Source organism: Canis aureus, chromosome 21 (genome assembly GCF_053574225.1).
Source record: "Canis aureus isolate CA01 chromosome 21, VMU_Caureus_v.1.0, whole genome shotgun sequence".
NCBI classification, from domain to species: Eukaryota; Metazoa; Chordata; class Mammalia; order Carnivora; family Canidae; genus Canis; species Canis aureus.
Window position 1 is genome coordinate 17,246,927 of NC_135631.1, and position 25,844 is coordinate 17,272,770.

A 25,844-nucleotide genomic window follows, 5' to 3' on the forward strand; every position below is an offset into this window, starting at 1 on the left:
CCCGTGCACCTTCCAGAATGTATGGGCTAAAGGGGCCCTTAGGGAGCAACAGAAGTCAGACACCGGCAGGAAGGCTGACTCTTCACCTGCACCCAGTCTTCCGTGGCCACACAACTAAACCATATTTCCCACCACAGGCACTCCCCACCCACCCACCCATGCCCCCCCTCTGCTAGCAAGGGCCCTGAGTTCAGTTCTGGCCAATGGAAATCTCCCATCCTGTGGTCCTGGGGAAAGGTCTCCCCAAAGACCTTCCGTCCACTCTCCCCTGGGTGTCTTGGGGGACTCCGGAGCCCCTGCAGAGAGCCAAGCCACCGCAGGGAAGAACTGGCTCCCGAGTGACTATGAGGTGCAGAGCGTCCCTACCACCAACCCACCCCCCAGACTGCCGTGAGCAGCAAATAACCCTGTGTGTCAAGCTCCTGAGATGTGGGGGTTGTGTGACTCAGCAGTCAGCTTCCCATCAGCAGTACACCCCCTCCTCAGGGACACTGAGCCCCCGAGCACCGGGAAAGGGAGCAGGCAGTGGCACGGTGAGCTCCCGTGGGCAGGGGCCAGGCCCAGCACTTTCCAACGCTGGTCTGGCATGGGGGTCGGGGTGCCACAACCACACACCACAGCCTGGGCAGCACCAATTCCCAAAAAACTTTATTGTTTCAAGTGGCAAAATGTTATTGGTCTCTGTGGGGTACCTGGCAGGACGGAGGGAGGCCTGGGCGGGGGCAGGGCTCCGCCCGTTACAAAAATCAAAGGCTTTTATAAAAAATGCTATAAATTGATATCAAAAGAAAACCCAGGGGAGGCTGGAGGAGGAAGCAGAGAGGGGGGTGTCGAGAGCGAGGGAGGAGGGACCAAACCTTCAACCACTAATGCCTGAATCTGGTCAGGAGGGAGTGAGGGAGAGTCAGGAAGGGCAGGGGGATACAAAGTGCATAAATGTGCCTCCCCAGACGCTCCTCAGACGTGGAGGGGACAGAGGCTGCAGCCTGGGGCCTGGTGGGGCTCCAGCCGTCTCCTCGCCGGGGACCCCACAGGAATGGGCATTGCCTGAGACTGCCAGATGGAAGGACCTGCAAGGGGAGGAGGGGGAAGAAGGGGTCAGGGGGTACACCATGGTGGGCAGAGGAGCCACTTCAGCTCTGGCTTCCTGTTCCTTGCCCATCCTGGCTCCCCCCGCTGAGCCTCGTGGTGAGGAGGGTCCCACCTGGGGCCCTTGAGCCTAATAAATACCAGAAGGGCAGGCTGACCCCACTTGGGCCAGCCACGGGGTTGGGGGCCCGTGGGGACCATCCTTGAGCCCAGGGAGGAAGGGTTGGGGCATGGGGTTGGGGGCCCGTGGGGACCATCCTTGAGCCCAGAGAGGAAGCCAGGATGCAGCCCTCCTCCCCATCATCCCAGGCCGGACAACACTGGATTCTGTGGGCAAAATCTAAGGGGAACCAAGGGACCCACCAGGTCCTAGAGCTAGGCTCCCCTGGGCTGCTGCCAGGCTCACAGAGAAGAGGGACAGAAAGGCCTAGAAGAAGGCAGGGGGCCTCCTGAACCCTCCCGTGCAGGTCTTGCCAAGCCCAGGAACCCACACTTACCTCGAGGACTTCTCAGACCTTCTTCTTCTTCAGCTTCAGGGCTTGTAGCCAGTTGGGTGATGATCCTTCTGACCTAGATGGCACAGGGCAAAGGTCATTAGGCAAACCTTAGGACATAAACACGGTTAATTCTGGCCCACCCAGCGAGGCCAGTTGAGGTCACCTACCCTGAGGATTTCTCTGGCTTGGGAGGTAACGCAAGGGGCTTCCCCAGCCCGGGGACCTTGCAAGACTTGGAACGCTGCACCACGGACTCCTTCTGGCTTGGCTTGTTCTCCGCAGACTCCCCCTCCTCAGCTGAGCGGTTCCGGGGGCGCAGCTTGGCCTGTGAGATGAGCCCAAGTGCAGACAGATGTCAGAGGAAGGAGCAGGGTGATTCAGAGGGCAAGGCCTTCTCTTAGGAGCCGTCCCCAGAATTAGGCACAGACCCCTTTGCAGTCCTTCAACCCAGAGGGACGGGAAGTCGCCTGAGCCACACCCTGCACGGAAGGTCCTCGTGAAGGTTCTGCTCCACTGAATCCAGACAATTGGGCTGGATGAAGCGAAGCCGGCAGTGCCTTCCCAGCCCTGTGCCTCCGTTCATCGGGTTCCCTCTGCCTCGGGAACCTCGAACTCCTCCCCATCACCCTGCCCTCCACAGCCAGCTCTACACACGCCTCAAGCTAAGATCCGGCACTTCCACGAGCCCTTCCCCATATACCCTCCCATCCAGCAGGCAGGTCGGTGGGTCAGAAGAAGTCACACCTCACCCCGACCCTCCGCCCCCACCCCCAGAAGAGGCCCAGCCCTTATCTGTACGTCCCCAACCCCACACCTGCAGCTCGGCCCTTCACCAGAGCTAACAGGAGACAGGGCGTGTGTCCTCCTCGCCTTGTGAGGTTCTGGGACTCTGGGACGGGAAGGAATGCCTTGTTCTTCCTCCCATCCCACTCGGGACCCAACAGGGCCCTCAGGGGGAGCAGAAGACAGGAGAATGGGAGGGAGGGAAGGACGGATAGATGGACGGACAGAAGAAACCCCAGGCAGGCACTCGGGGGCTAGGGGCCGGAGGGGCTGGATGCGCTGGCCGATTAAGACACTACCTTCAGGGCTGACGGGCTCAGGCCAGGAAACAGGTTGACTTTCAGCCCCTTGGTGCCCAGGGACATCCGTGTCCGGCGGTTCTGAGGCTCCTCCACCACCTCCTCGTCTGAAGATGGCACCCGAGAAGCCCGTGGCTCTGCAAGGGCCCAGAGCGGGGGTTCAGCGCGACAGCGAGCCCGGAGCACTGCCCCCACGCAGACCCAGACGTCACCCCACCAGACAGGGGCCTACCCGTAGAGTCCTGGAACAGGCGTGCGTCCGAGTCGGCTGCCTCCGAGAGGCCCAGGGTGCCCCCGGGCCGAATGGCCGGGGCCCGGTGCCCACGCTTGCGCCCCAGGTTGGCTCGGCTCCGGTACATGGCGCTGTCGAGGATCTCGGTGTCCTGGTCGGGACAACAGCAACACCACTGCCATTGCGGTCCCACGGGAACCCTCAACAGCGCATCCCTCCAGCAGCCTACAGCGCCCCGTTCAGAGGGTCACCCACTGCCTGCCTCCTGCCCCCCCCTCCCCGGGGGCTGACGCCACTCAGGGAAGCCCTAGGGACCAGCCTCGGGCCACATCGCCCATGTGCCCCCCGACAGCCCAACCACTGCCCTGGGCTCACCCTGCACTGACCTCAATGAAGGAGAAGTCCTGACTGGGAGAGCGGGGCGGAGGGCCCTGAGGGGGCCGCCGAGGGGGCCGTGTCGGGCCCTGGGCGCCCTGCCCGACCCCTGAAGGGCTCCAGGTGCCGTCCACCTCTTCCGTCTGGCTGGCCTCACCATCAGGCTGCGGCCTCCAGGAAAGCAGAGGGGCCCCGCTAGGCTCCAGGGGCTCCCCTGTGTCGGCACCCACTGTGGCTCCGTCCTCCTCCAACAGGCCCCTGGGGCCCGAGGCTGCTGACCCCCTGCGGGCTGCCGCCCTGGAGTTGCTGGTGGCCAGCATGTCCTCCAGCAGGCTCTGGGAGCCAGAGGGCGGGGAGCGGGCCGGGCAGCCGGCAGGACTGCAAAGGAGACAGACCAGAGGACAAGGTCACCCATGAGGCCCCATCTTCCTCCCCCAAAGCCCACTTCCCAGTATTGTGCCCCCCTCCAACAGGCTCTCCCTCTCCTGCCTCTCCATGCTTTCCCAGACACCTTCCTTCCGAAAGGACACGGTCGGGGCCTCAAACAGTACAGCACAGAGCGGGCAAGGTGGGCAGCCTGGTTCAAATCCCAGGTCCGCCACTTACTGAGGCTGTGGACAGGTCCTTCCACCCATCAAGACCTCAGGACCCTCTAACTCCCAAGAGTTGCTGGGGACTGAAATGGGAACCACAGCACAAAGCACAGTGCCTGGCACCCAGCGTGTCCCCAGCACTGACCACAATCATTACTGCTGTCCATGTGCTCCTCATAGGGGCAGCTGCTTGGGTGGTCACTCTCCCTGGGACGAGCCAGGCACTGGCCCCTGCAGCATCCCTCCCTGCACCCCAGCCTCACAGAACGTCCAGGGACTCCCCCAAACACATCACCGCCTTTGCAGACTGCGGTGTATGTGCACAAGCTGTTCCCTGGCCTGGAAGGCTCCCCCACTGCCCTGCGCTCCTCTCCCGGTCACAGGTCCATTCTTCTTCTGAGGCTGGCCCCTCTCCACCCCCAGCCACAGCCCCCCTTCCTGAGCCCTGCGAGCCTGGGGCCCCCACCTGCACCAGCCCCTGCCTCAGAGCCCATCTGGGAACCACTCAAGGGCAAAGACGGCCCCTTTGGCCTTTGTGACCCTGGTACCTGGGCTCGGCCCAGCCAGGAGGAGGATTGAGCAAATGTTCGCCATCCACTGACAGGCTAGATCACCTTGCACCTCAATACGGCCTGTGCATCTTCGGCCCGCCGCTCCCTCAAAACACGACAGACACACCCGGCTCAGCACACACGCTTACTCACATACCTCACACAAGGAGCTGGTGTGTGGGCCAGCTGCCACCCCCTGAAATATGGACACACCCTACGCACACTCACAACACACTTCCCTCGAGGCACATGTAGGACCCACCCCCAGAAGCACAGCAGAGCCACACCCCAACACACACACACACACACACACACACACACAGGCAGCAGCCAGGCAGGCAGGCGTGGGAAAGGCAGGCAGGGGCAGTGCCCGGAAGCCAGGCCTCAGAGAGTTCCCAAAGGGACTGGAAGGGGAGGAGTATAGGGCAGGTGAGTCAGGACCAGGCCGGAAGCGGGGAGGGCAGGAGAGAACGTGTGTCAGTCTGTCCTTCCACAAGCTGCTGACAGATGGAAATAAAAACGGTCAGGGGGTGGGGGGGTGGCGGAGGTGGCAGCAGAAGTGCAGCAAGGCCGGGAATGGCGCAGCCCTGGATGGGGGCCAGAGCCAGCTCACCCTGCAGCTTAAAATCACGGAGGCCGGGAGGGAGGGGGTGGTGGCGGCACCCCACCCAGCCTGAGGAGGCCCCGCCTAACGCCTCTCCCTGGGGTGGGGCAGAGACCAGGCTGAGGGCAGGCCAGCAGAGTCAAGGGGATGTGGAACAGCAATGGGTGGATGGAAAGATCCACATCCACATCCAACACGTGGACCCCAGCCGCGTGGGCAGAGGGCAGAGGAAGAACGAGTGGGCTTTGGGGGGGCCACGAGGAAGGGAGGGCGGGAAGTGCACTGGGGAACATGGTGTGCATCCTCCTTGCCGGCCTGTCTAAACTCCAGCTCCAGAGAAGCCTTCCTGCCTCTGTGCACCAGAACACCTGCAACCTGACCCCGCCCTGGCAGGGAAGCAGGAGAAGAATGGTCAAGGCCTGTGCCGAGGGCTGCCATGGGCACAGCTACAGGCTCCGCCCGTACACCACCTGCCTACTTACCCACTCTGAGCCTCAGTTTCTTCATCTGCAAATCGGGGATAATAAAAGACCTATACTTTGCTGGGTCTGTTGGCAACACATAGGAAATGTGTGCCCAGCACACACCACTGTGTGCTAAGTTTTGATACATTTTTAGGATAATCGGGGCACCTGGGTGGCTCAGCCAGTTGACTGACCAACCCTTGATTTTGGCTCAGGTCATGATGGCTCCTCAGGTTCCAGCTCAGCAGGGAGTCCGCTTGAGGATTCTCTCTCTCCCTGCACCCTCTGCCCTCCCCCCGCTCATGCCTGCTCCCTCCCTGTCTCTAAATAAATAATTTTTTTAAATTTTAATTCTTTCAGGATAATCAGCATCCTCAACACAGGTTCCTGGCCTGAGGACCTGTCACATCTTATACCAGCTATACCCCTCATCCCTGAGTCATCTGGACTTAGAGTCTCCTGAGGGTCAGGACTCTCATCTCCTGACCCTCAAGAGACTCTGTCCAACTGCACCCCACCCCCCCACCGCCATTGTGGGGCAGAGCCTAGGGAAGGGCATGTAGTCAATGTGCACAAAGCCAGCTTCCCCATATTCAAGGCTCCAAGACCCAAAATAAAGGAGGCTCAGGCCTGCAGCTGGAATGATGTGCCTAAAGGGGCAGCAGATGGCCTGGACCCCAGAGACAGGAAACACACCCAGAGAGAGGATGACAAGGCTGGGGCCTGAGGGAACATGAGGGAGCCCGTAATGACCAGCCGTGGACCTTGTGCAAGTCACACTGCCTCCCTGGGCCTCAGTTTCCCCACCCACTGAAATGAGGGAGCTGGCCTCAATGATCTCTGAGGAGATTCTATGAACAGCCCAAAATGACTGAGGTCCCCATATCACTGGGGCCCAGGGGAAGGGCAGGAGATGACCAGGAGGTCACAGAGAAGAGGGGGCAGTGCATGAGCTCTCGGGGGACCCGAGAGAGCTACTCCCACCAGGAAAAGGTGGCCCTAGACACAGAGGAGGGGCCTGTCCCTGTGACCTAGGAGCTGCCCCTATGACCCAGCCATCCCATTCTGGTCCTGTCAAACTGTGCTGGACAGCAATCCATCAAGGGTACCTTTGTCCCACACAGAGTGAATGACAAAAACATCCCCAAGGGCCTCACTCAAGACAGCTCAGATCCAACCAAATTTGCAAAACGGATACAATTATGACTAGCAAGAATTTTTTTCAGTGATTACCACATGCCAAGCAGTTTTCTATCACTTGATGTGTGTCTGAGACTCAATCCTGTGAGTGTGGGGCGTAAATTACTCCCAGTGTACAGATAAGAAATAGGAGGCTCTGAGAGACAGAGAGAAGGGAACTTGCCCAAGGTCACAGAGGTGGTGGCTGAATCAGGACTCAAACCTGGCAGATGGACCCAAACCCAGACTACTCTGAACTGGCCTCAAGGATGTCCCAGGAGAACCTCCAAAACTTCCTTCAAAGAGCAATTTTCCAGGGTATAGGATTTCCCTAAGTCAGATGCCCAGAACTTCCTGGATAGGAGTCAAGTCTGCGAAACCCTGTGCTACAGAGCGGTGAACAGGTTTCCTCATGCCTGTGCTTTCACGGGCTAGCACGTGCTCGTGCACAAACACTCCACGTCTCCCAAATGGACAACACAGACAGAACACCAGAGCGGCTTAAAGGCAGGTTAGAGCCCGAAGCTCAGCCGGCTGGGCGCTGAGGACGCCTGCTTCTCCGCTCCTACTTTCCTCTTCCCAATCCAGGCCCTGCGGCCCCCCAGTAGCCCCCACCCCTCTCCTGAACCAAGGGAAAGATACTCCCCTCTTTCCCCTTCTCAAGAGCCACCCAGGCAGAGGGGAAGGGTGGAGGGCCATGGGCCCAGCTCGTGGGCAGCCTGAGACTCCCGAGCACTGTGACCACACCTGACAGCATTTATGATGCGGACACCGAAGCCAGAGAGCAGCACTGCTGACTGTGCGACCGAAAGCAGGTCACACCCCTCGTCTACGTGCAAACTGGACATGGTACAGATCCCTTTCCACAGAACGGGGCAGCTGTGAAGGTTGAGGTAAGATGGGTAGCAGAGCGCTGGGCCCCGCAGAGTGGCCGTGTGGGTGACAGAAACCAAGAGCAACCCCGGGGCACTAGGAACCGTAAAGCCTCCTGGGGGGAACGTGAGAAGGTGAGGCTCAGAGACAGCATCCAAGATCCCAGGAGCCCCCAACTCCCCATCCTGTGAACCCACCCCTGCCTTGCAGCCCCCACCCCAGCGCTTCCCCACCTTCCTCTCTCTTTCCCTCCTTCTCCTGAATCCTGGTGCCTCCCCATCTCATCTGTCAACACCCCCACCCACCCCCACCGTTCCCTCTAGACCCTTCCAGGTTTCCCCTCCCCCCACCCCCCCTACCACTACCAGCAGCCCCTTCCACTCACAACACGGCCCTCATCCAACACCTCCCTCCCTTCCCTTCTTCCCCGACTGGCCGTTGAGAAGCTCCAGCTTCTTCAGAAAGGTAACCTTTGGGGGCGCCTGGGGGGCTCAGTGGTTGAGCATCTGCCTTTGGCTCAGGTCGGAACCCCAGAGTCCCACATCGGGCTCCCTGTGGGGAGCCTGCCTCTCCTTCTGCCTCTCTCTCTCTCATGAATAAATAAATAAAATCTTTAAAAAAAAAAAAAAAAGGAAAGAAAGAAAAATAACCTTCTATGCAGTCAAGAAAATAAAACCCCATCTCAATGAACAGGACATGTTAACAAAACAGACACAATGTCTTTTTAGTACCCCTTGCAGGTGTGAAATCACGTCAGCTACTTTCAGAACATAAAAATCCCTGGGACAAGCTGTGGTTGGCTCGTAAAACTACTGGTCTATTCCTCTGGAAAGTTCCCTCTCCGTCACCGTGTGCACGGAGGCCAAGATCACGGGGTCAGAAGCCAGGTCTCCATGACCTTCAGGATCTTAAACTGTTTGCTCTTCCAGGCCTCACGACAGGGCAGGCAGGAAGCACTAGGTTCCCCGTCTCTGCAAGGAATGAGCGCCTCTGTCCGCTCCACTCCTAACCTGCAGCGGCCCAGGCCAACTGGACACAGGGTCCAGTCCTCCTGCCAATGCCGTGAAAGCATCCACGTTCCCTAGCCCGGGAAGACCCGAGGCTTTGGGCCAAGACCTGGGAACAGGTGCTGTGCACAACAACGGAACTCAGAGATGGGCCCCACACCCATTCTTCCAGGACAGTCGCGATACGACGTCACCCAGAAGCCGAAAGCACGGGCAACAGACGAACAGTCCCTCAAACACCGCAATCGTCACCAAAAAAAAAAAAAAAATCACCTGCATGTGTGTCACATTTCAATTAAAAAAAATGTAGGGATGCCTGGGTGGCTCACTGGTTGAGTGTCTGCCTTTGGCTCAGGTCATGATCCCAGGGTCCTGGGATCGAGTCCCCCATGCGGCTCCCTCTGTCTATGCCTCTGCCTCTCTCTGTATCTTTCATGAATAAATAAAATCTTTAAAATAAATTAGTAATTTTTTAAAAAAGTAAAATCAGTGATTCACAGTCCAAACCTTCTCAATTTTCCAAACCCTCCTCTCCCCTTTCCCCGGGGAAAGCAGTTTCTTCCTTCCTGAAAAAGGCTCAATGTTTTAGAAAGCTGCCAGCCCTTCCCTCCCACACGAGGATGGGGCTCCCTTACCTGTTTCCAAAGCCAGGGGATTCTCCAGCCTCCATCCTGGGGTCCTCAGGGCAGGTCTCTGGGGAAGGTGCAGGGGGGTCTTCACCCTGGGTCTCTGGCCCGCTTGTCTCGCCAGGCCCCTGCTCTCTGGCCTCCAGGCCCGGGGACAAGGTGCGGCTGTCCCTGAGCCCTAGGTCTGGGCACTGGCTGACCTCTCCCACCCCATGCTCCCTGACTTCACTCGGGGCCCCTGAGAGCTCCACATCCCGGAGTCCCAAGTCTTGGGTCCAGTCCATCTGGCCCACTCCACATCCCCGTGGGTCCTGAGAACCTCCAGACTCTGGGTCACATGGCACCTCCAAATTCCTCAGGCCCAGACTGCTGCCCCAGTCCACCTGGCCGGCCCCAAGCTGTCTGGGGCTGCAGCCTGCCCCCGGGCCCATGCTTCTCAGCCCGAGATCTGGCGTCCAGTCGGCCTGCCCCACCCCACGCTCCCTTGATTTAAGGAACTCTCCAGCTTCCACACCAGACCAGTCAGTCTGCCCCACGCCACTCTCTCTGGCCTGGCTGGGGCCCCCTACCTCTCCGACACCAGCCAGATCTCTGCCCCTCACCCCAACATCAGAGGTCCAGTCCTCCTTCTCCCCGACTCCAAACCCCCTGGGCTCCTCAGACCCTCCAGCCTCCAAACGGCCGGCCAGGTCCACATCTCTCAGGCCCAGCTTGTCTGACCAGCCCAGGTGTCCCACAGCTTCCTCCCTGGCCTCACTCGAGACCCCAGAACCCTCACAGCTGGACACCTCCAAGTTCCTGAGGCCCAGCTGGTCGCTCCAGTCCACGGGCCCAGCTGAGGTCTTCTCCGGAAGCACAAAGCGGCCACCGGCCATCTGGCCAGGAGGGCTCAGGGCAGCACCACTTGCCCGGTCGTCACCGATAATGCCAAACTGGTGGCCTCTCTCGGAAGCCTCCGTGCAGAAGTCACCGCTCCAATCTCGCTGGCCCGGGCTGAAGGTGGCCTCGGGCTGGGAGATGACGCCAAGGCCGAAGTCACCCCCCCAGCCTCGGTGGCCCACCTCCCTGTCTTCCGGGCCAGCATCGCCGGGGCTCTGGCCCCCCGCCTGCTGCCTCCCCTGCTGCCCGCCAGCCTCCTGGCCAGCCCCGCCACCATGCCAGCTGCTCTGGTCTCTCTGTGCCAGTGGCCCGTCCTGGGACGGGGGGGTGCTGGGGCTGAACAGGCCCCCCGACTCTCTCTCTTCGGGCTGGCCTGCGTCCCTGCTGGTGTCGCCTGGGCTGTCTCCACCACTCGGAACCTTCTTCTCAAACTCCTCATCCTGCTGTTGGGCTTCCTCAGGGCTGAAGCCTGCGCTCAGGGTTCTCATCCCGAAGCCTCTGTCCTGGGGGCCGGGGGCCGTGGAGCTGCCACTGCTGTAGTCCCTCAGCCAGGCGCTCTTCCCGAAATCCTGATCCGGCTGCTCTGCGCCCCGGCTGCCATAGGTGCCGCGTGAAGACTCTCTCTTCCCAAACTCCTGGTCCTGCCCATCTGCATCCTGGCTGCCATACCTGCCAAGGAGGTCCTTCTTCCCCAAGTTCTGGCTCTGCTCATCTGTATCCTGGTTGCCATAAGCTCCCAGAGAATCTCTCTTCCCAAATTCCCAGTCCTGAAGGCTTACATCCCGACTGCTGTAAGTACCCAACGAGTCTCTCTTCCCAAATTCCTGGTCTTGGAGTTGCGCGTCCCGGCTGGAGTAGGTGCCCTGGGAGTCCCTCCTTCTGAACTCCCAGTCCTGAACATCTGCCTCCTGGCTCTGCTGAGCACCCAGCTGGGCTGGCTTTCCAATCACCCAGTCCTGGGCTGCAAGGGCCCCCGGGGCCGACACTCCACTGCCATTCCGGCCGGTGACCTCCACACTGTCCTGGCCCATGCCACACCTGCTGGCCCACTCCCTGGTGCTCCCTTCCCCTGCTCCCTGCCCACGCTTGTCAGTCCAGTCCCCCTCTCCTCCAAGGCCTGGGTCCCCTCTAGGGCTTGCACTCCCAAGGCCATAGTTGTGAGAAGTGTCTTGCGACCAGCTGGAAGGACTAAAACTGCCGGGAGGTGGGTCTGCGGTAATCCCAAATTCACTCTGCAGATCTTTCTGGGCCCAGCCAAGGAGTCCCTAGGAATCAGGAAAAAAAGAGACACACGAAGAAACAATGCTTAGCCAATCAGGGTGGGAGTCCAGGATGAGACTCAGCACAGCCCACAACCCCAGAGCCCACTTTGGCTACAGAAAGGCTGGGCTTCGATCCTAGCTGTGTGACCTGGAGCAAATCACTTAACCACTCTGGGCCTCAGGGTCCTCACCCTTAAATGGGAAGAATTCCTCCTGCCTGGGTGGTTTGGGAGAATTAAGCAAGACCGTTTAAACCCAACCTCAGCATAGCACCCAGCCTGCAAGGGGCACTCAATCAATGAACCCACAGTCATGTTTACAGCCCTTGGGCAACACTTGGCTACCCGCCAAGAGAAAGGCTGCCTGGTGGAATGGTGTGAAAGGGGTACGCTTCTGTTAGGAGTGCTCAAGACTCCAAGGCCCTGCACAAGGAACAGTCCGACCCTGCCCCTGGCCCCACTCACCCCTTCCTGAAGCTCCCAGCCCGTCTTCCCTGTGGAAAGTACCCTCTGCCTGGCCCTTCCCAGGAAGACCCTGTAGCCCTCGCCTTATTCCTGGAGGACACAGGAGGGACAGCCTCTGCCACAGGCAAAGGAGCCAGCCCCAGGGCTCCGTGCACCCCACCCACACCCCACACCCCCTGACTCACCCCTTCAGGCGGGGGAGCCTGGGGCTCACGGAGCCGGCCCGCCTCATCCCTCAGCGCCGCGTTGGCTAACAGCCTCTCCAAGACAGACGTGCTGGGTTCCTGGTCCCCAAGCCGGGCCATGGTCCCTGCCCCCGGCCCGCCCCGGGCTGCTGGGTGCTGCTGGGTGCTGCTGGGTGCGGCCGGGTGCAGGGACAGGGCTGGGCCGCTCCCCTCGCCCGGACCTGTCCAACCACTCTGGCTCCCGCTTGCCCTGGCCCTGGCCCCGCTCCCTCACGCTCCCTCCGCGGCAGCTGCAGCTCTGGCAACCCCGCCCAGAAGCCCGTTGAGTCACCCGGAGCCCGGGACAGACACACCTACCAGGAGCCAGGCGGTCTTAACTCCTTCCTGTTCCCCCTCCTCCTCCTCCACCCCTCTGCCCCTAGGGGCCGCCTGGCTCCTCCTTCCTTCCAGCCCCGCCCCTACCAGCCCAGGCTGGCCTTGAAAGACATTTCAAAAGCCACCTGGACCCCAGCCCTTAAATTCAGAGCAGCCTGGTAGCAGAAAGGGCACTGGCCAGAGGCCTGGCACCCTGACCCAGGCCCAGCCGCCAACTTGCTGGGTAACCCTGCCCGAGGTTCGGCCTCCTCTGGGCCTCAGCTGCCTGTCTACAAGGCAGGTCTCGAGCTCAAGGGTAACAGCGTCCATAAAGCCAGCCCCCAGCAAACTCAGGATGAGCCACGCGCTATTCTTGGTGCGTTACAGGTAACACGACTTCCTTAGTCTTTGCCATGGGAGGGAGACTTCATCGCTGTCACTCCCATTTTACAGACAGAGAAAGGCGAGGCCCAGGAAAGTAACCTGCTCCAGGTCACATGTGGGCAAACAGCAGAGTAGCCAGGCAGTCTGGCTCCAGAGCCTGTGCGCGAAGCGGCTGTGCTACGCTGCGTCCACAATCCCGTCTGCAAAGACGGCCTTAAGGCTCAGCACACGTCAAGCACTGCACTGCGCCCCTTCCACCTCTCGTTCTACCACACTAAGACCCGAAGAGGCCAAAGCTCTTACTGTGAAAGGTCTGTGAAGCTCAGGAGTTAGGGTACGTTAGCAAGGCCGCTCAGCCAGTGGGAGCTGGAGCTGGGTTATGAACGCACACCAGTCCCGCACCCCCTCCTCCATCAGCTCTGCCACACTGTACAGCCCTGAGGGACACAGCTACAGGTGCCTTGCTCACGGCTATATCCTGAGCTTGAGACACATAAAATCCACATTGAAAGAAAGCCCACCGAAGCTCTGCTTCCATCCCGAGGCCTCCCCGTGCCATCGGTCCTCACCTCAGAGCAGGCACCTGGGGTCTGTGCGTCTTTCAGTTCGGATCCAGCTCCCCGCCTTGTGCTGCCAGCACTAGGTGGTGGCGAGGCCAGGAGGTCGTCCAGCCAGCGGGAGCTGCTGTCGGGGCCTGCAGGCTCGGGGGACACACTACAAGGGTCTCGACCTTCTGTCCTGGATTGGGTAGCCTCAGCCTGGGCCAAGGTCATGGCCTCCTCCTCAGCAGGCAATGCCTGCTGGGGGTCAAGGGTATCCGCAAAGAGGACACAGAGCTGGTCAGGGGGTGCTGGCTGTTGCTGCCCCAGGACTGGCTCCAGAATGGGCAGAGCAGCCTCCCTGGTGGCCAGAGGGAGCAGAGACTCCTGTCCTGCCAGGGGCTCCCGCTCCTCATATCTCTCCTCTGCCTGCAGCAAGGCCACTCCAGGTGGACCCCCAGGTGGTGATAAGGGCTTGAGGGGATCAACTGGCGACTGAGGTTGACTCTCCCCATCACCCTTCTGGGTTGGGGAGATGCCTGGATCATCCGCTTGCACCTGGGAACCAGGACTTCCTGGCCCCTCTGGAGCTGACTGGGCCCCCCGCCCCTGCTGGGATGCTCCTTCCTCTCTGCTGGATGCAGCCCAGTCACTAGCCTCAGCGGCCTCAGCAGCCTCAGTGGCTTCAGTGATGGGGGAGGGAGGGGGGGAGTCCAGCCGCCACACCCCCAGACCCGAAGGCCGAGTAGGGAAGGTCCATTCAAAGGACTGGGACAAGCTCCAGTTGGACTCTGTCCCACTCCCAAAGGGACGATCCAGGGCAGACTGGCTCCCCTGGGTTTGGGGCAGAGCAGCCAGTGAGCCCCCCAGCTTCTCCTGGTCTTGGCCAGGCGGCCGGAGCACACCTTCAGAAAATCGGCGCTGAGCCAGGCTGTTGGGAGGACGGTCTAGGTCACCCCTGGCTACCACATCCCCAGATGGAAACGTCCGAGGAAGATCCAGCAAGTCACCCCCCTCAGGCAGGGGCTGGGCAGAGGTAGCTGGGGGCTTCTCCAGGCCATGGTGCCCTGAGACGCTCTCAAGGGCCAGGCTGCCATTTGCAGGGGCCTCTGGGGCTGCCACAGCAGGAAGCCCTAAGCTCGGGGAACAGCAGGAGCTCTGACTCTCATCGGGCAGGGCTACAGTTGGGGATGCTGGGGTCACAGGGAGGCAGGGAGAGGGCCCAGAAACTGTGGGACTCTGGGCTTCCGGAAGCTGAGAGTGGTGGGGAGAGCTCTCATCAGGTGAGCGAAGTCGGGGAGACCCCTCATCGGGTGAGCGAAGTCGGGGAGACCCAGGGCCCAGGCCTGAGACTTCCGTGGGGAGACCTGGGCTAGCAGAGCCTGCATTCTCGGAGGCAGGGCTTGGACTCGAGGGGTCCCAGGGCTTGGAGATCTGTAAAAGAAAGGTCAAGAGCCATTACTCGCCTCCCGGGTGGGGAGGAGACCCCTGCCAACCCCAGAGACCCCAGCTCAGCTGCTTCCTCATACTCTCACTCCACAAACCAGAAGAGGAGACAGGGGCTCAGAAGGCGGGTCTCTCAGGACAGCTAGGAGAGGCCCCAAAAGTGATTTAGGGTACCTCACGCTTCTTAGGGTTTGCAGACCTCACCACAGGCCCTCTCCCAGAAAATGCACACAGCCTCACTCATATCATTCCTGCCCACCCATCCCAGAGCTCATCTAAGGCCCAAAGAGCTCGTGGTACATGGGTCAAGAACACTGACTTCACAAAGTGAAAAGGAAACTGGGGGATGTGTCATCTGGGCTGCTGGGGGGGATGCTGCCTCAGAGATCTCCAAGCCCAATGCGGTGCCAGAACACGGGCTGGTGGAGCAGATACAGGGAGCCCCCCCACCCCCCCACCCCCCCGTTCTGTGGATCCATAGGTCCCTGCACTACCCACCACCCGAGGCAGCAGGCAGGCCTTGACTCAAGATTCAGGCAAAGAGCACCAAGGGACATGAAAGCACATGGCCTGGAGTCACGGACCCTGCCCCTCCTCGGCTATATGCCGTCCTGCAGGGTGGCTGCTGGAGCTCCCGGGGCCTCGGCTCTCCCCTCTGTACGCTGGGGCTGCACACCCATCTCACAGAACCAGGTCAGAACTCAGTAAGATCTGCGCTTGTGGCCTCTTGGGCTAGGACTTACAGAATAAGGGATGCTCTGGGATGGGGGCTTGGGGTGGGAGAAAGGGGCAAAGGGGACTCCAGGCACCTGACATCCGCCCCTCCACTGGGCCTGTCCCTAAACAACGAAGGAAACCTGGCTCTTTCTGACCTCCGCCCTCCCCAGGGGTCACACTTCCCCGGCCACCCTCTCCGATGGGACAGTCTGGGCAAAGGAAGAGAAGGTCTTCCTCACTGCTCAAAGCCCCCTCCATCCCTCCAACCTCCCTCCTGTCTACAAAACTCCAGTGTTGGGGGCATCTGAGCAGCTCAATAGGTTGAGCGTCCGACTCTTGATTTTGGCTCCGGTCATGATCTCAGGGTCCTGGGACTCAGCCCCACAGTGGGCTCTGCACTCAGTGGGGAGTCTGCTTGGGGTTCCCTCTCTCTCCCCCTTTGCCCCCCCCCCCCGCCACATTCTTTCTCCCCTCTCTCTCAATGTCTAAAATAAACAAATCTTTTTTTTAAGATTTTATTTATTTGAGAGAGAGCAAGACGTAAGGGGGGGGAGGAAGAGGGAGGAACACAGGCTGACACTTAGCCAACTGAGCCACCCAGGTGCCCCAAATAAATAAATCTTAAAGGAAAAAAAGAACAAAATCGTCCAGTCTTAAACAACATGCCCCTAAACCACAGCACCCACAACCCTCCTGCCCGTGCCCCCTGCAGAGCTCACTCCCGGATCACAGCAACCCTCCCGAGCGCTAGCCACCCCTTATAATCTGTAGTGATTCCAACGGCCACACGGGTAACACGTGTAGTCCCGGCTCTCTGTTCCTGGACCTCTTGACTTTGTAACCCATCAGTCCCAGGTCTCCACCTCCCTACAGCCACACCTGGGGCCGGACGTGGCTGGAGAGGAGCAAGCAAGCAGGATGCCTGGTCTCACCTCTGCCCGATGGATATTCGAATCTCCAGGACCCCAGATGGGCCTCAAGTGCCCAGCAGTCCCCCAAAACTTCCCCTCCCCTGCCCACACCCGAAGGCCATGTTTTTGCATCTTGTTTTCTCAAGCCCCAACACCACCTGCCGACCCCCCTCAGCTGCCAGCACCCCCAGCTGCCAGCCCTCACATCACACCCCCCCCACCCCCACACCCCCCCACCCTCCCCCCCACCCCCGCATGTGAGCCCAGGCACCGCGCTCCCCTTCTGTGCCTGTGAGCTGTCCTCGCTCGGCGCTCTCCCTCCTGTACGCTGATCTTTCCTTTACTACGGGCTCATTTCCATCAGCTCACAAACTGCTCTCATTTCTTCTGTTTTAAGGAAAAAAACCTCTTGACCTCACCTTTCTCTAAAGCTATCACCCAGTTTCCCGGACACGTTGCCCATGTTCACTCTCTATCCAGAGAGTTCCTCTCGTCCCATTCTCTTGTGAACCCATTCCAAACAGCCTTGTCCCTGCAGGATGCCAGCTAACGCTCTTGTCAAGGTCACCAATGACCTCTCTGTGGCCAGCTCCCATTCCCAGGGCTCACCTGCCTTGACCTGGCAGCAGCATCTGACCATGGATCATGCCCTCCTCCAGCCCCGAAGCTGGCTGCTGGCTCCGTGTGGCCTCTCCGACTGCACCATCCCCGACTGCCGCCCCCCCCCCCACCCCGCCCCAGGTCACCCCTGCTATGCCTGGGTCCTACGCCCTCTGCCCTGCTGTACCTCCCCAGCTCCTCTGGGGACCTTAACCACCTTAACCACCACCTGTACACTGACAACTACCCAGCTGCCCTCCTCACACACACACACAATATTTCCATTTGGATGTTTAAGAGGCATCTCAAACTCAACAAACCCAGAAGCAAACTCCTCATATCCCTCTGATCCTGTTTCGTCTTTTTTTTTTTTTTTTTTTTTATTCATGAGAGACACAGAGAGAGAGAGAGAGAGAGGCAGAGACACAGGCAGAGGGAGAAGCAGACTCCCTGGAAGGAGCCCGATGTCGGACTCGATCCCGGGACTCCAGGATCAGTACCTGAGCCGAAGGCAGAAGCTCAATCACTGAGCCACCCAGGTGCCCGCCCCCACTTTGCCCTTCTAAGTCCCCATGTCCTCACCCTCCACTGCATAAGCCAAAAGCCCTGCTGTCATCTATGACTCTGGACTGGCTCACTCTTCTATCAACCTACCTGTAAACCCAGCCAACTTCACTTTAAACCCGACCCAGAGTTGACCCCCAGGGTCCAGGCGCCATCATCTCCCACCTGGTCCCTGCTGCTATTAGCTCCCTGCAACCAAGATGCCTCTTTATAACAAAGCCAGCGACTCCAAACCTCCCTGTGGCCTCATCCCCTCACTGAAGCCTAAGTCCTTCTAGTGTCCTGTGTGGCTCGCTCCAAGCACTCTGACCCATCCCATCAGACCTCACTAGCTGCAACCCCTTCTCTATCCCTGCAGTCCAAGCGTCCTGGCTTCCTAGCTGGGAAGGTACCAAGTCCCTTGTACTTGCAGCTCCCTCTGCCCAAAATGCTGTTCCCCAAACACCCATGCAGCTCACTCCCCTACCCTTGTGGCAAGGCCTCCCTGATTACCCTCAGCCCAGAGCTCTCTGCCTCTATAGGTCTCCCGCACTCGTCTGACCCACTTCGGTCTGCGGCTTCGCAGGGACAGCTGTGCTTGTGTCTGTCTCCCTGCACCAGAAGGTGAGCTCCCTGAGGGCAGGACAGTAGGCCCTTGGTTCCCTGCTGTGTCCCTGGCACCCAGCTTGTAATAGTTGCTCAGTAAGTATTTGCTGGATGGACAAGGAGATGTGGTCAGGTCTCCATTGTGGGGGGGACAGGACAGCCTTTGGCTAGCAAGGGCTCTGTGAGCAAGAAGGGAGGTCATTCCTTAGGAAAGCAGGCCAAGGTGACCATCCTCTGAGCACCCTGTGGGGAGCTGTGGGGATTAAACAGGAAATTCCCCCCCTTTGGAGCCCCACGAAGGCAGCCCAGCCAGGGAGAACACTGGAATCAGGCTCCTGGGATCCTGCTTCAGCCCCGGGTACCTAACCTTTGTGAGCTGCGGCATGCATACACCTCACTTGGGGCCAGGAGGGGCCACTAGCCAGAGCTAACACAACGACTAGGTCAATGTTCCTGGGACGTGCCCCACGCACGGCAGGTGCCTGATCGGCTACAGCAGTTGTTAGAAACACTGTCATTATTCCTCAGAACGACCAGTCTCACGGCCCCAACCACGCCTAAGAACCTCAGTGATCAAGAAAGCTGGCCTGGGAGTCCAGAAATCTGAGTCCTGAGGCCAGACCTGGGGCAATCACCTCCTCTCCAGGCCTCAGTGCCCCATCTGAACGACAAGGAGGTAACACAAAGGATCTCGGGTGACCCTTCCAGCTCTAAACAACTATGATTGATTCTTAATGGAAGGCCAACTCACATCAGCAGGTGGGTCCGAGCCGGCCGGCTGAGCCAGGTCCCCGTTGAAGGCCAGGTCCAAAGGGGCACTCCTGGGAGGGAACAAGACAGGAAATGGAGGCACAGAATGGAGCAGCCCGTCACCGATGGACACGGGGAGGGTGGCTCGAGAGTCTGCTGAGTGACTTTACTGGCACCCAACGTTACCCGGCTCCCCCAGGCCATGTACCAAGGAGCCGCACCTGGAACCACTGAGGACGGACATGCCGGAGCTCCCAGAGATAAAGCGCCCGTTCCCTTCCTGCACATCAAGGGTTAAATGCCCTGCTCCTCTAGGCGAAGCACCCTGCCTGCACAGACCCTCAGTGGTCCCCAAAAGGTTAACGCCCCCTTTCCCCAGCCCCTAAGGAGTTAATGTTCTCCTCCAGCCAGGGAGAGTGCAGCTGGTCCCGACTGCCCTGCCAATGCTTCTTGAAGGATTGCAGGGGGAGGATGAGGGGGGAAGAGTGATTTTCCAAAGTTGAAGTTGTTCCTCTTATGCTCTGCTTAGATCAAGGAAAGGGAGGAAACCAGAAAGCGGACCAGCCTGGGCAGGGTGTGACCTCCCAGAGGCCTGGGACAAAACAGGGTGAACTGGGGCCCCTACCCTCCAGGCACCTGCAGGGGAGAGAAGGGCAAGGCTGGAAGGCAGGGTAGGGCAGGGGCCCTCAGCCTTGGGCTCAGCCCGCACCACCGCAGCCCTGCCCTTCAGGGCAGCAGGAGGGGGAGGGCAGCCTCTTCCCCCAGGGGCACCTCCTGGCCAGCCCGCCTTTACAAGGGCACCAGCTCTGGAGAGACGAAGCATGTGCACAGTCTCCAACCTGGCCATGACCTCTGTGCATGGACGCTTGCTGGCTGGGCATCAAGGTGTGCCCTGTCTTATCTGTTCTATCAGACTCCTCCTCGTGGGCAGACTGCACCCTACTCATCCTGCCCCCCCCCCCACCAAGACCTGCACACTGCTCCACCCACAGTGGGAGCCACACAGAAGAGAACATGCTCCGGAATCAGACCTGAATTCAAATCCCGGGTCCATCTCTTACTGGCTGAGCAACCATGAGAAGTCGCTTCAGAAACTCAGTTTCCACATCTCTAAAACAGGTCTAATACTCTCAGCATGGCTGTCACTTAAATGAGTCAAAATTCAACCCTCGGTATAAAAAGACCTAAAAATAAACCTCCCTATGGAACATTTGAACTCTGCCGTGAACGTCCGTCCACTCTGCAAACAGCACTACAATCATACAAAGAACGGAGTACCAATGATGATAAGGAACGTTCTGTGACTTAGTCCAGGGTCCGCCTGCACTCACGGCACACTAAGCTAAACGTGAAGGTCGCAGTCCCAGGCAAAGCCACCCACAGGCCCTCCTGACTGCCTCCCCGCCTCACCTCTCCTCAGGGGTCTTGCTGGGCTCTTCCTGGCACTCGCTGGGAGACTTGGCTGGCCCCTCCTGGGACCATCCCCTGCAGAGGGTCCCATTGTCCTCATCCCTGGGGCCAGTAGTGGCCACACCATAGGTCCTGGGGCCATATCTTGAGCTGCCATCATGGTTGAAGGTGAGGCGGGAGCCCCAGAGGCGATCAGGGCTGGCAGGGACCTCCTTCCGAGGCTGTTCCATCTTGGCCAGGATCTCTTCCACCGTGGCGGCTGCAAAGCGCTCTGAGGCTGGACGGAAGGGGGCGGGGGCCTTCCGCACACCTCCTGGGGCAGCACATCGAGCTGGGGGTGTCAAAGGGGGCATCTCTTCTTTCCCAGCCTCCTCTTTCCCAATCTCTCGAGTGGCTTCTCCTCCAGTAGAGGCCTCAGCCACTGGCCTTGGTGCAAAGGGAAGAGGACGCTTGCTGCCACCATAGGGTTGGGGTCCGGCCAGCATGTTCATCTTCCGGGCAGAAGGCAGCTCAGCCAGGGGACCCCGGGGGGGTCGAGGCCCAACAGGCACCAGCAGGCTGGGCTTGGCAGGCAGGGCTGGCTTGGCAGGCAGGGCCCGGGGTTTGGGCTTCACGGGGGGTTTGGCCCGAGGGTCACCTACCAAAAGGAAAAGGTTGGTTGGGGAGCTGTCAGAAGAACCAGGAAGCAGAACTTCATCTCCCACCCTAAAAACTCAGAATGTTCACATCTATCTAGGTGCAAGTCAAATGTCAGCTCTTCCAGGAAGCCTGTCCTGATTTTCCAGACACATCTCAGGAGCATCTTCCCCCATCTCCAAGTTTCAAAAACATTAGTCAATCCCCCTTAAAAGCCAAAGCTACTTAAGGGCCTGGCTGGCACCTTATTTCTCCTTGTACCCCACTTTGCACCCCAGCACATGTTCTTCTCAAATGAACAAATGAATGAACAAGAACCAATGAACAGATGCTTGCCTGCCCACATCGGGCAGCCAGGCCACCATGTTCCCACTGTCCTTTCCTCTGACATGACACTCTGCTACACCACCACCCAGAGTGAACACAGCTCAGCTTCCCCGCTCGGCCTCCCCACTGCCTTCCCCCAGCCCACGCACACCCAGGCCCCTCCCGCTGTCATCTGGTGTGTGATCAGGTGTGCGATCAGGAATGCAAATGTACTATTGACCTAAACCAAAGAGAAGTAAATCTGCTACAGGAAGAAAACAAGACCAGAAACCTACCTTGTACGTAAGGCATTCTAATGCCAGATAAAAGACTTAGAATTACTCATGGCCACGGCCCTTCTCACTGAATCCTGTATCACCCACTCATTGGGCTCAGCCCAAGAAAGGAGTCTAGACAGAGCCAGGAGGCCTGGGTTCAAACTCCCCCCACCAGGTGTATGCCATTTCTCCCCTAGACCTCAGCGTCCTCCCCTGCACGCCACACGGTTAACCCCAGGGTTGGGGTTAACCCGCTTCACCTGGAAGGTCAATCCACCCTCATGTGCTGGGGATGGAGGTTCTCGAACACTTCTGAACGCTCTCCACGGGAGCAGACAACCTTCAGAACTCATCCTGCACATCCCCAGCAGAGTACCTCCTGCCCTCACTCCCCCACCCCCTCCAAGACAGAGCAGGGGGATCGGCTGCTGCCCCTCCCACTCTCCTCCCAGCCACCCTGCTCCACCCTGCACCCATAGGTACCTGGCTCGGAGCCAGCAGATCCCAGCTCCTCCTCCGTCTCCCGGGGCGGTGGGGAAGCCATGGCAGTGCCTTCCCTGAGAGCGGACACTTTCATCACAGGCGGCAGACCCTGCATGAAGAGTTGGAGAGCAGAGGGCTGTGAGCCGGGGGGGCTGGAGACCCAGGAAAAGAGGGAGGGAGACTGAGAAGGCAGAGGGGCTGGGCACTGGCAGTAGGCATAGCTGACACAAGTCTCCTACTTCCAGCAGAGGCAGAGTGTGGGACAGGAAGCAGGAACTTCGGAGGGGGGTTGGGGAGGTCAAGAGCGGTCCCCTACAGCTGTAACCTCCGCTCTTCCCAGACCACTCTCTAAACTCCGGGCTCCTCACCCTAAAGTCCCGGAGCGGCAGGGACCCGCTGCTCCCCGGGGCAAGCTCTCCAAGACCCCCTACTTACCGTTCCCAGGGCACCCCTTGGGGCCGGCGGCCCAGCCTGAGACGTCTACTCAGGGGCAGAGCAAGAGGGCCGCGAGCTCTGAGGTCCCTCCGTGAATCACCTCATGGGAGACGGGAAAAACCCGCTCCTCCCCAACCTGGGGCTCCGCCCCGCCGCCTGCCTCCCCCTTCCCGCTCTCCCTCCTTCCCCCCTCCCCCTGCAGCTGGGAGTGGTTCCCTCTCCCCGCTCAGCCCCCCCCTTTCTCCTTCCACATCCCAGCCCCACTCCCGCCTCCCTCCGAGCCGTCTCATCCAAACACGGAAAAATAAGGAATAAAAAGTAAACATCTGGAATACATTTTTTTTTCTTTAATTTCTCAATCGCTTTGGCTTCAGCTTGGAATTTGATGAGGTAAAGCCAGGGCCTAGTCCTGTTGCCATAGCAATGGCCTCCCACTGGATTTCCAGAGCCTCGCCAAGAGGAAGGAGGAGCCGGCCCAGGCCTGGGCTGGGAGAATGGGACAGGACTTGAGAACATCCGGGGGGTGGGGTGGCTTGGGGGAAATAACTCCCCGGGGTTCCCCCTTCTAGGCAGTCAGGGTGGGAGAGCCTATGAAATGGGGATATTGGGCATCACTCAGCAGCCCAGGGTCGGCCCCAGGGATTTTGAGGAGGGGGAGCCAAAGAAATTTTAAACCAAGCAACACAGCCCTATGGCAGAGACCGAATGATGCCCCTCCTCTAAGCCTCAAGCAGGAGCTTTGGGGTCTGACACATCAGGATTCAAACGCTGAGTGGCTCTACCACTTCTTTAGCTGTGTGACCTTAGGCACACTGCTTACTTCTCGATGGCTCAGTTTCCCTATGTGAAACACAGCTTTACCTGAGACTGGCGGGAGGCCTATGTGAGAGTGCACGCCTAACCCATAAAAAGTATCCAGCAAATATTGGCCAGCATTAGTAGGATTCCATGCAGGGTCACCAATGAGCTAAGATCCTTGGTAACTAACTGCCTCTTCCTCTCCCCAGGCCACAGGCTGCCAGCACTCCAAACCACTCCTCCACTCCCGCGGGCCCATCTTGTCACCTGCTCCTCAGACACCCCACCACCTCCTCAGTTCCCATTCTAGCTCCATCCCACCCACAAGACCCCCCAGGCTCCAGAGCCCTACCCCTCTCATTCCTAAGGCAGGAGGAGGCTTCCCATCACCGGGCATGCCCGCAGCCCTGAGGACAGCCCAACCCTCTCCCGCCTGCAAGGGGCACTGCTTTCCTCACCACCCACTCCAGCTGGCCTGGGGGAGACAGCGCCAAATCCTGAGAGGAGACCCCTGGGGCCCAGCCTTGGCAGAACCCAACCACCCCTCACTTTTGCCCCTGCCCCAGCTGGCTCCTAAGATGGGAGAAAACACGACAAGGGTAAAGACAAACCCAGGACCGTCAATCCCTTGGTCAGCCAACTACAAGGGAGCAGCGCACGCGGTGGGTGGGTGATAACTGTGCAGAGCCAGTCCGAGTGTGCATGGGGGAGGGGCGCACGACAGGGGGAAAAAAAATTAAAAAAAAACACAAGATTGTTTCCTTGTCCTTGAACATTATTAAAAGGGACATGGTGTGGGTGGTTAGAAATGGGGACAGATTGGCCCAGAACCATAAAACCCTTTCACTTGGGGGGCCTGATGGGCACCTCTGCAGTAGGAGAGGCTGCAGCAATGAAGGGGGGGGGTCGGCTTCCCCACCTGAGGGCCACAGAAGCTCAGAGGGCCCAGCCAGGAAACCCAGGTGACCAAGGCCGTAGCCAAAAGCTGTAGAACGGCAGCAGCACTGAGCACTCCTGAGCCCCAACAGTCAGGGGGGGACCACCGACCCCCGGGCGCAAAGGCCACCAGAGGGGCTGGGGAGAGGCTGGGCAGCTCCAGCCCGGGGAGGCAGCGGCCCAGCGCGCCCTCAGCGCCAGCGGGGTCGCCCCTACGGACCCTGGGATCTCCGGCCGGATCCGGGGCCAGAGAGGTCGGCAGGGACAGCACGGAAACCACCGGAGGAGGGAGGGCAACGGGAAGACGGAACAGCCCGGGGCGAGGGGCCGTCTGGAGGGGCCCAGTGGGGAGCCCTGGACACAGAGGGGACGCCGGCCGCCGAGGAGGAGGAGGAGGAGGAGGAGGAGGAGGGGAGAGGAGGAGGAGGGGGCGGCGGCAGAAGCGGAGGACCGGTGCGCTGGCTGAGCAGCCGGCGAACAGACGAGGGACTGGGGACGCGGGCCGGGTGGGGGCGGACTGGGGTGGCTGGGGGCGTGCCGCGGGAGCCGGGGAGGGGGCGGGGGTCCCTCCAGCAGCTCCGCCCGCCCCCGGCCCCGCCTCAAGCCCTCGCCCCCTCCCCCTCCCCCCTTTCTTCTAGCTCGGCCAGCACGAGCTCCAGACCCTGCACCCACCGCCCCCGGGCGCACGCGCCCGCTCGCCCGCGCCCCCCGCGCCCCCGGCCCCTGCAAACTTTCCCGCTGACCCCCGCCCCCCGCCCCCCGCCACCACCTCCACGACCCGAGGTCCCGGCAGGAAAGCGCCCACTCCCTCCATGCCTCTCCCCCGCCCCCATCCCGGACCCCGCCCCCTCCCTCGCCCTCCTGCCCGCCCCCGCGCACTCACGCGCTCCCCGGGGATCCGGCTCCGCGCGGCTCGGGCTCGGCGCCCCGACGCCAGTCCTCGCCGCCGCCGCCGCCGCCGTCACCGCGGGACCAAGCCTGAGCGAGCCCCGGCGGGGCCCCGCCCCCGGCTCCGCCCAGGGCCCCGCCCCCAGCGCGCCTCGTGAATATTCATGAGCCGGTGGGACCCGGGAGCGGGAAGCCCAGGCCGGGCACGCCGAGCCGTATGCAAATGAGCGGCAGCCCCGGCGCTCAATTATTTATGAGTCTTGCAAATAAGGGGCCTGCCCCGGGCTCGGACCCCGGCGAAACTGACGCAACTCGGCGGCTGGGAGCGCTTGGGCGAGATGGCCACCGAGACGGCTGCCTAGAGAGGCGGCCTGAGGGCGGCCGGCTCGGGCTCGGGCTCGGGCTCGGGCTCGGCGGGCCCTGATTGCAGCACCATAGAGTCCCGGCGAGAAAGAAGGTCACCGCTGGCGGACCGGAGGGGCTTCCTGCGGCGAACACCTGAGAACGCGCGCAACGTGGCCGCTCCACGTGTACCGGTCGAGGCGTGGAGCCGCCGTGGGGCGGCCGCGGGCCCCGGCTCTCCAGCCGGCCCTCGCTTATGTGCTCTTATCCCCCTTCCCGGACGGAAGCTCCACGACCGCCCCACCAGAACAAAAGCTGCACCCGCGCTGCACACCTGGGCTGCACCCTGACCCCCACCCCCACCACTCGCCGTCCACCGCTCTCCGCTCTCCGCTCTCGGGTTTCCGTCGACCCCGCTGCGCGCAGCCCGGTCAATCCTTATTCCATTATCTAAAGCCATGGAAGACCCTTGACTCGGGTGATGAAGGACTGAGCCAGAGGCTGCCTCCCCTCAGCGGGG

General features: G+C 60.4%; 1 protein-coding gene and 1 long non-coding RNA gene across 3 annotated transcripts; one reads left to right on the forward strand and one right to left on the reverse strand.

Moving 5' to 3' along the window:
- Positions 1-630: 630 nt before the first annotated feature.
- Positions 631-25,086, reverse strand: TNKS1BP1 (tankyrase 1 binding protein 1). 2 transcript variants are annotated; one of them, XM_077863305.1, is made up of 12 exons: positions 24,978-25,086; positions 21,926-22,034; positions 20,223-20,859; positions 18,814-18,883; positions 13,270-14,673; positions 9,182-11,316; positions 3,287-3,653; positions 2,901-3,051; positions 2,669-2,805; positions 1,754-1,911; positions 1,587-1,659; positions 631-1,070 (listed from the first exon to the last, which is right to left on the reverse strand). In XM_077863305.1, exons 2-11 carry the CDS (start codon positions 22,017-22,019, stop codon positions 1,599-1,601), a joined length of 5,214 nt encoding a protein of 1,737 aa, XP_077719431.1. In that variant the 5' UTR covers positions 22,020-22,034; positions 24,978-25,086; the 3' UTR covers positions 631-1,070; positions 1,587-1,598. The 2 variants fall into 2 exon arrangements, with proteins under 2 accessions (XP_077719431.1, XP_077719430.1); XM_077863304.1 differs by lacking the exon at positions 24,978-25,086 and adding an exon at positions 22,361-22,519.
- On the forward strand, positions 6,633-8,860 carry LOC144292650 (uncharacterized). Its single transcript, XR_013360012.1, has 2 exons — positions 6,633-7,559; positions 8,268-8,860. It is a non-coding gene; the product is annotated as an uncharacterized LOC144292650 (long non-coding RNA).
- Positions 25,087-25,844: the final 758 nt, after the last annotated feature.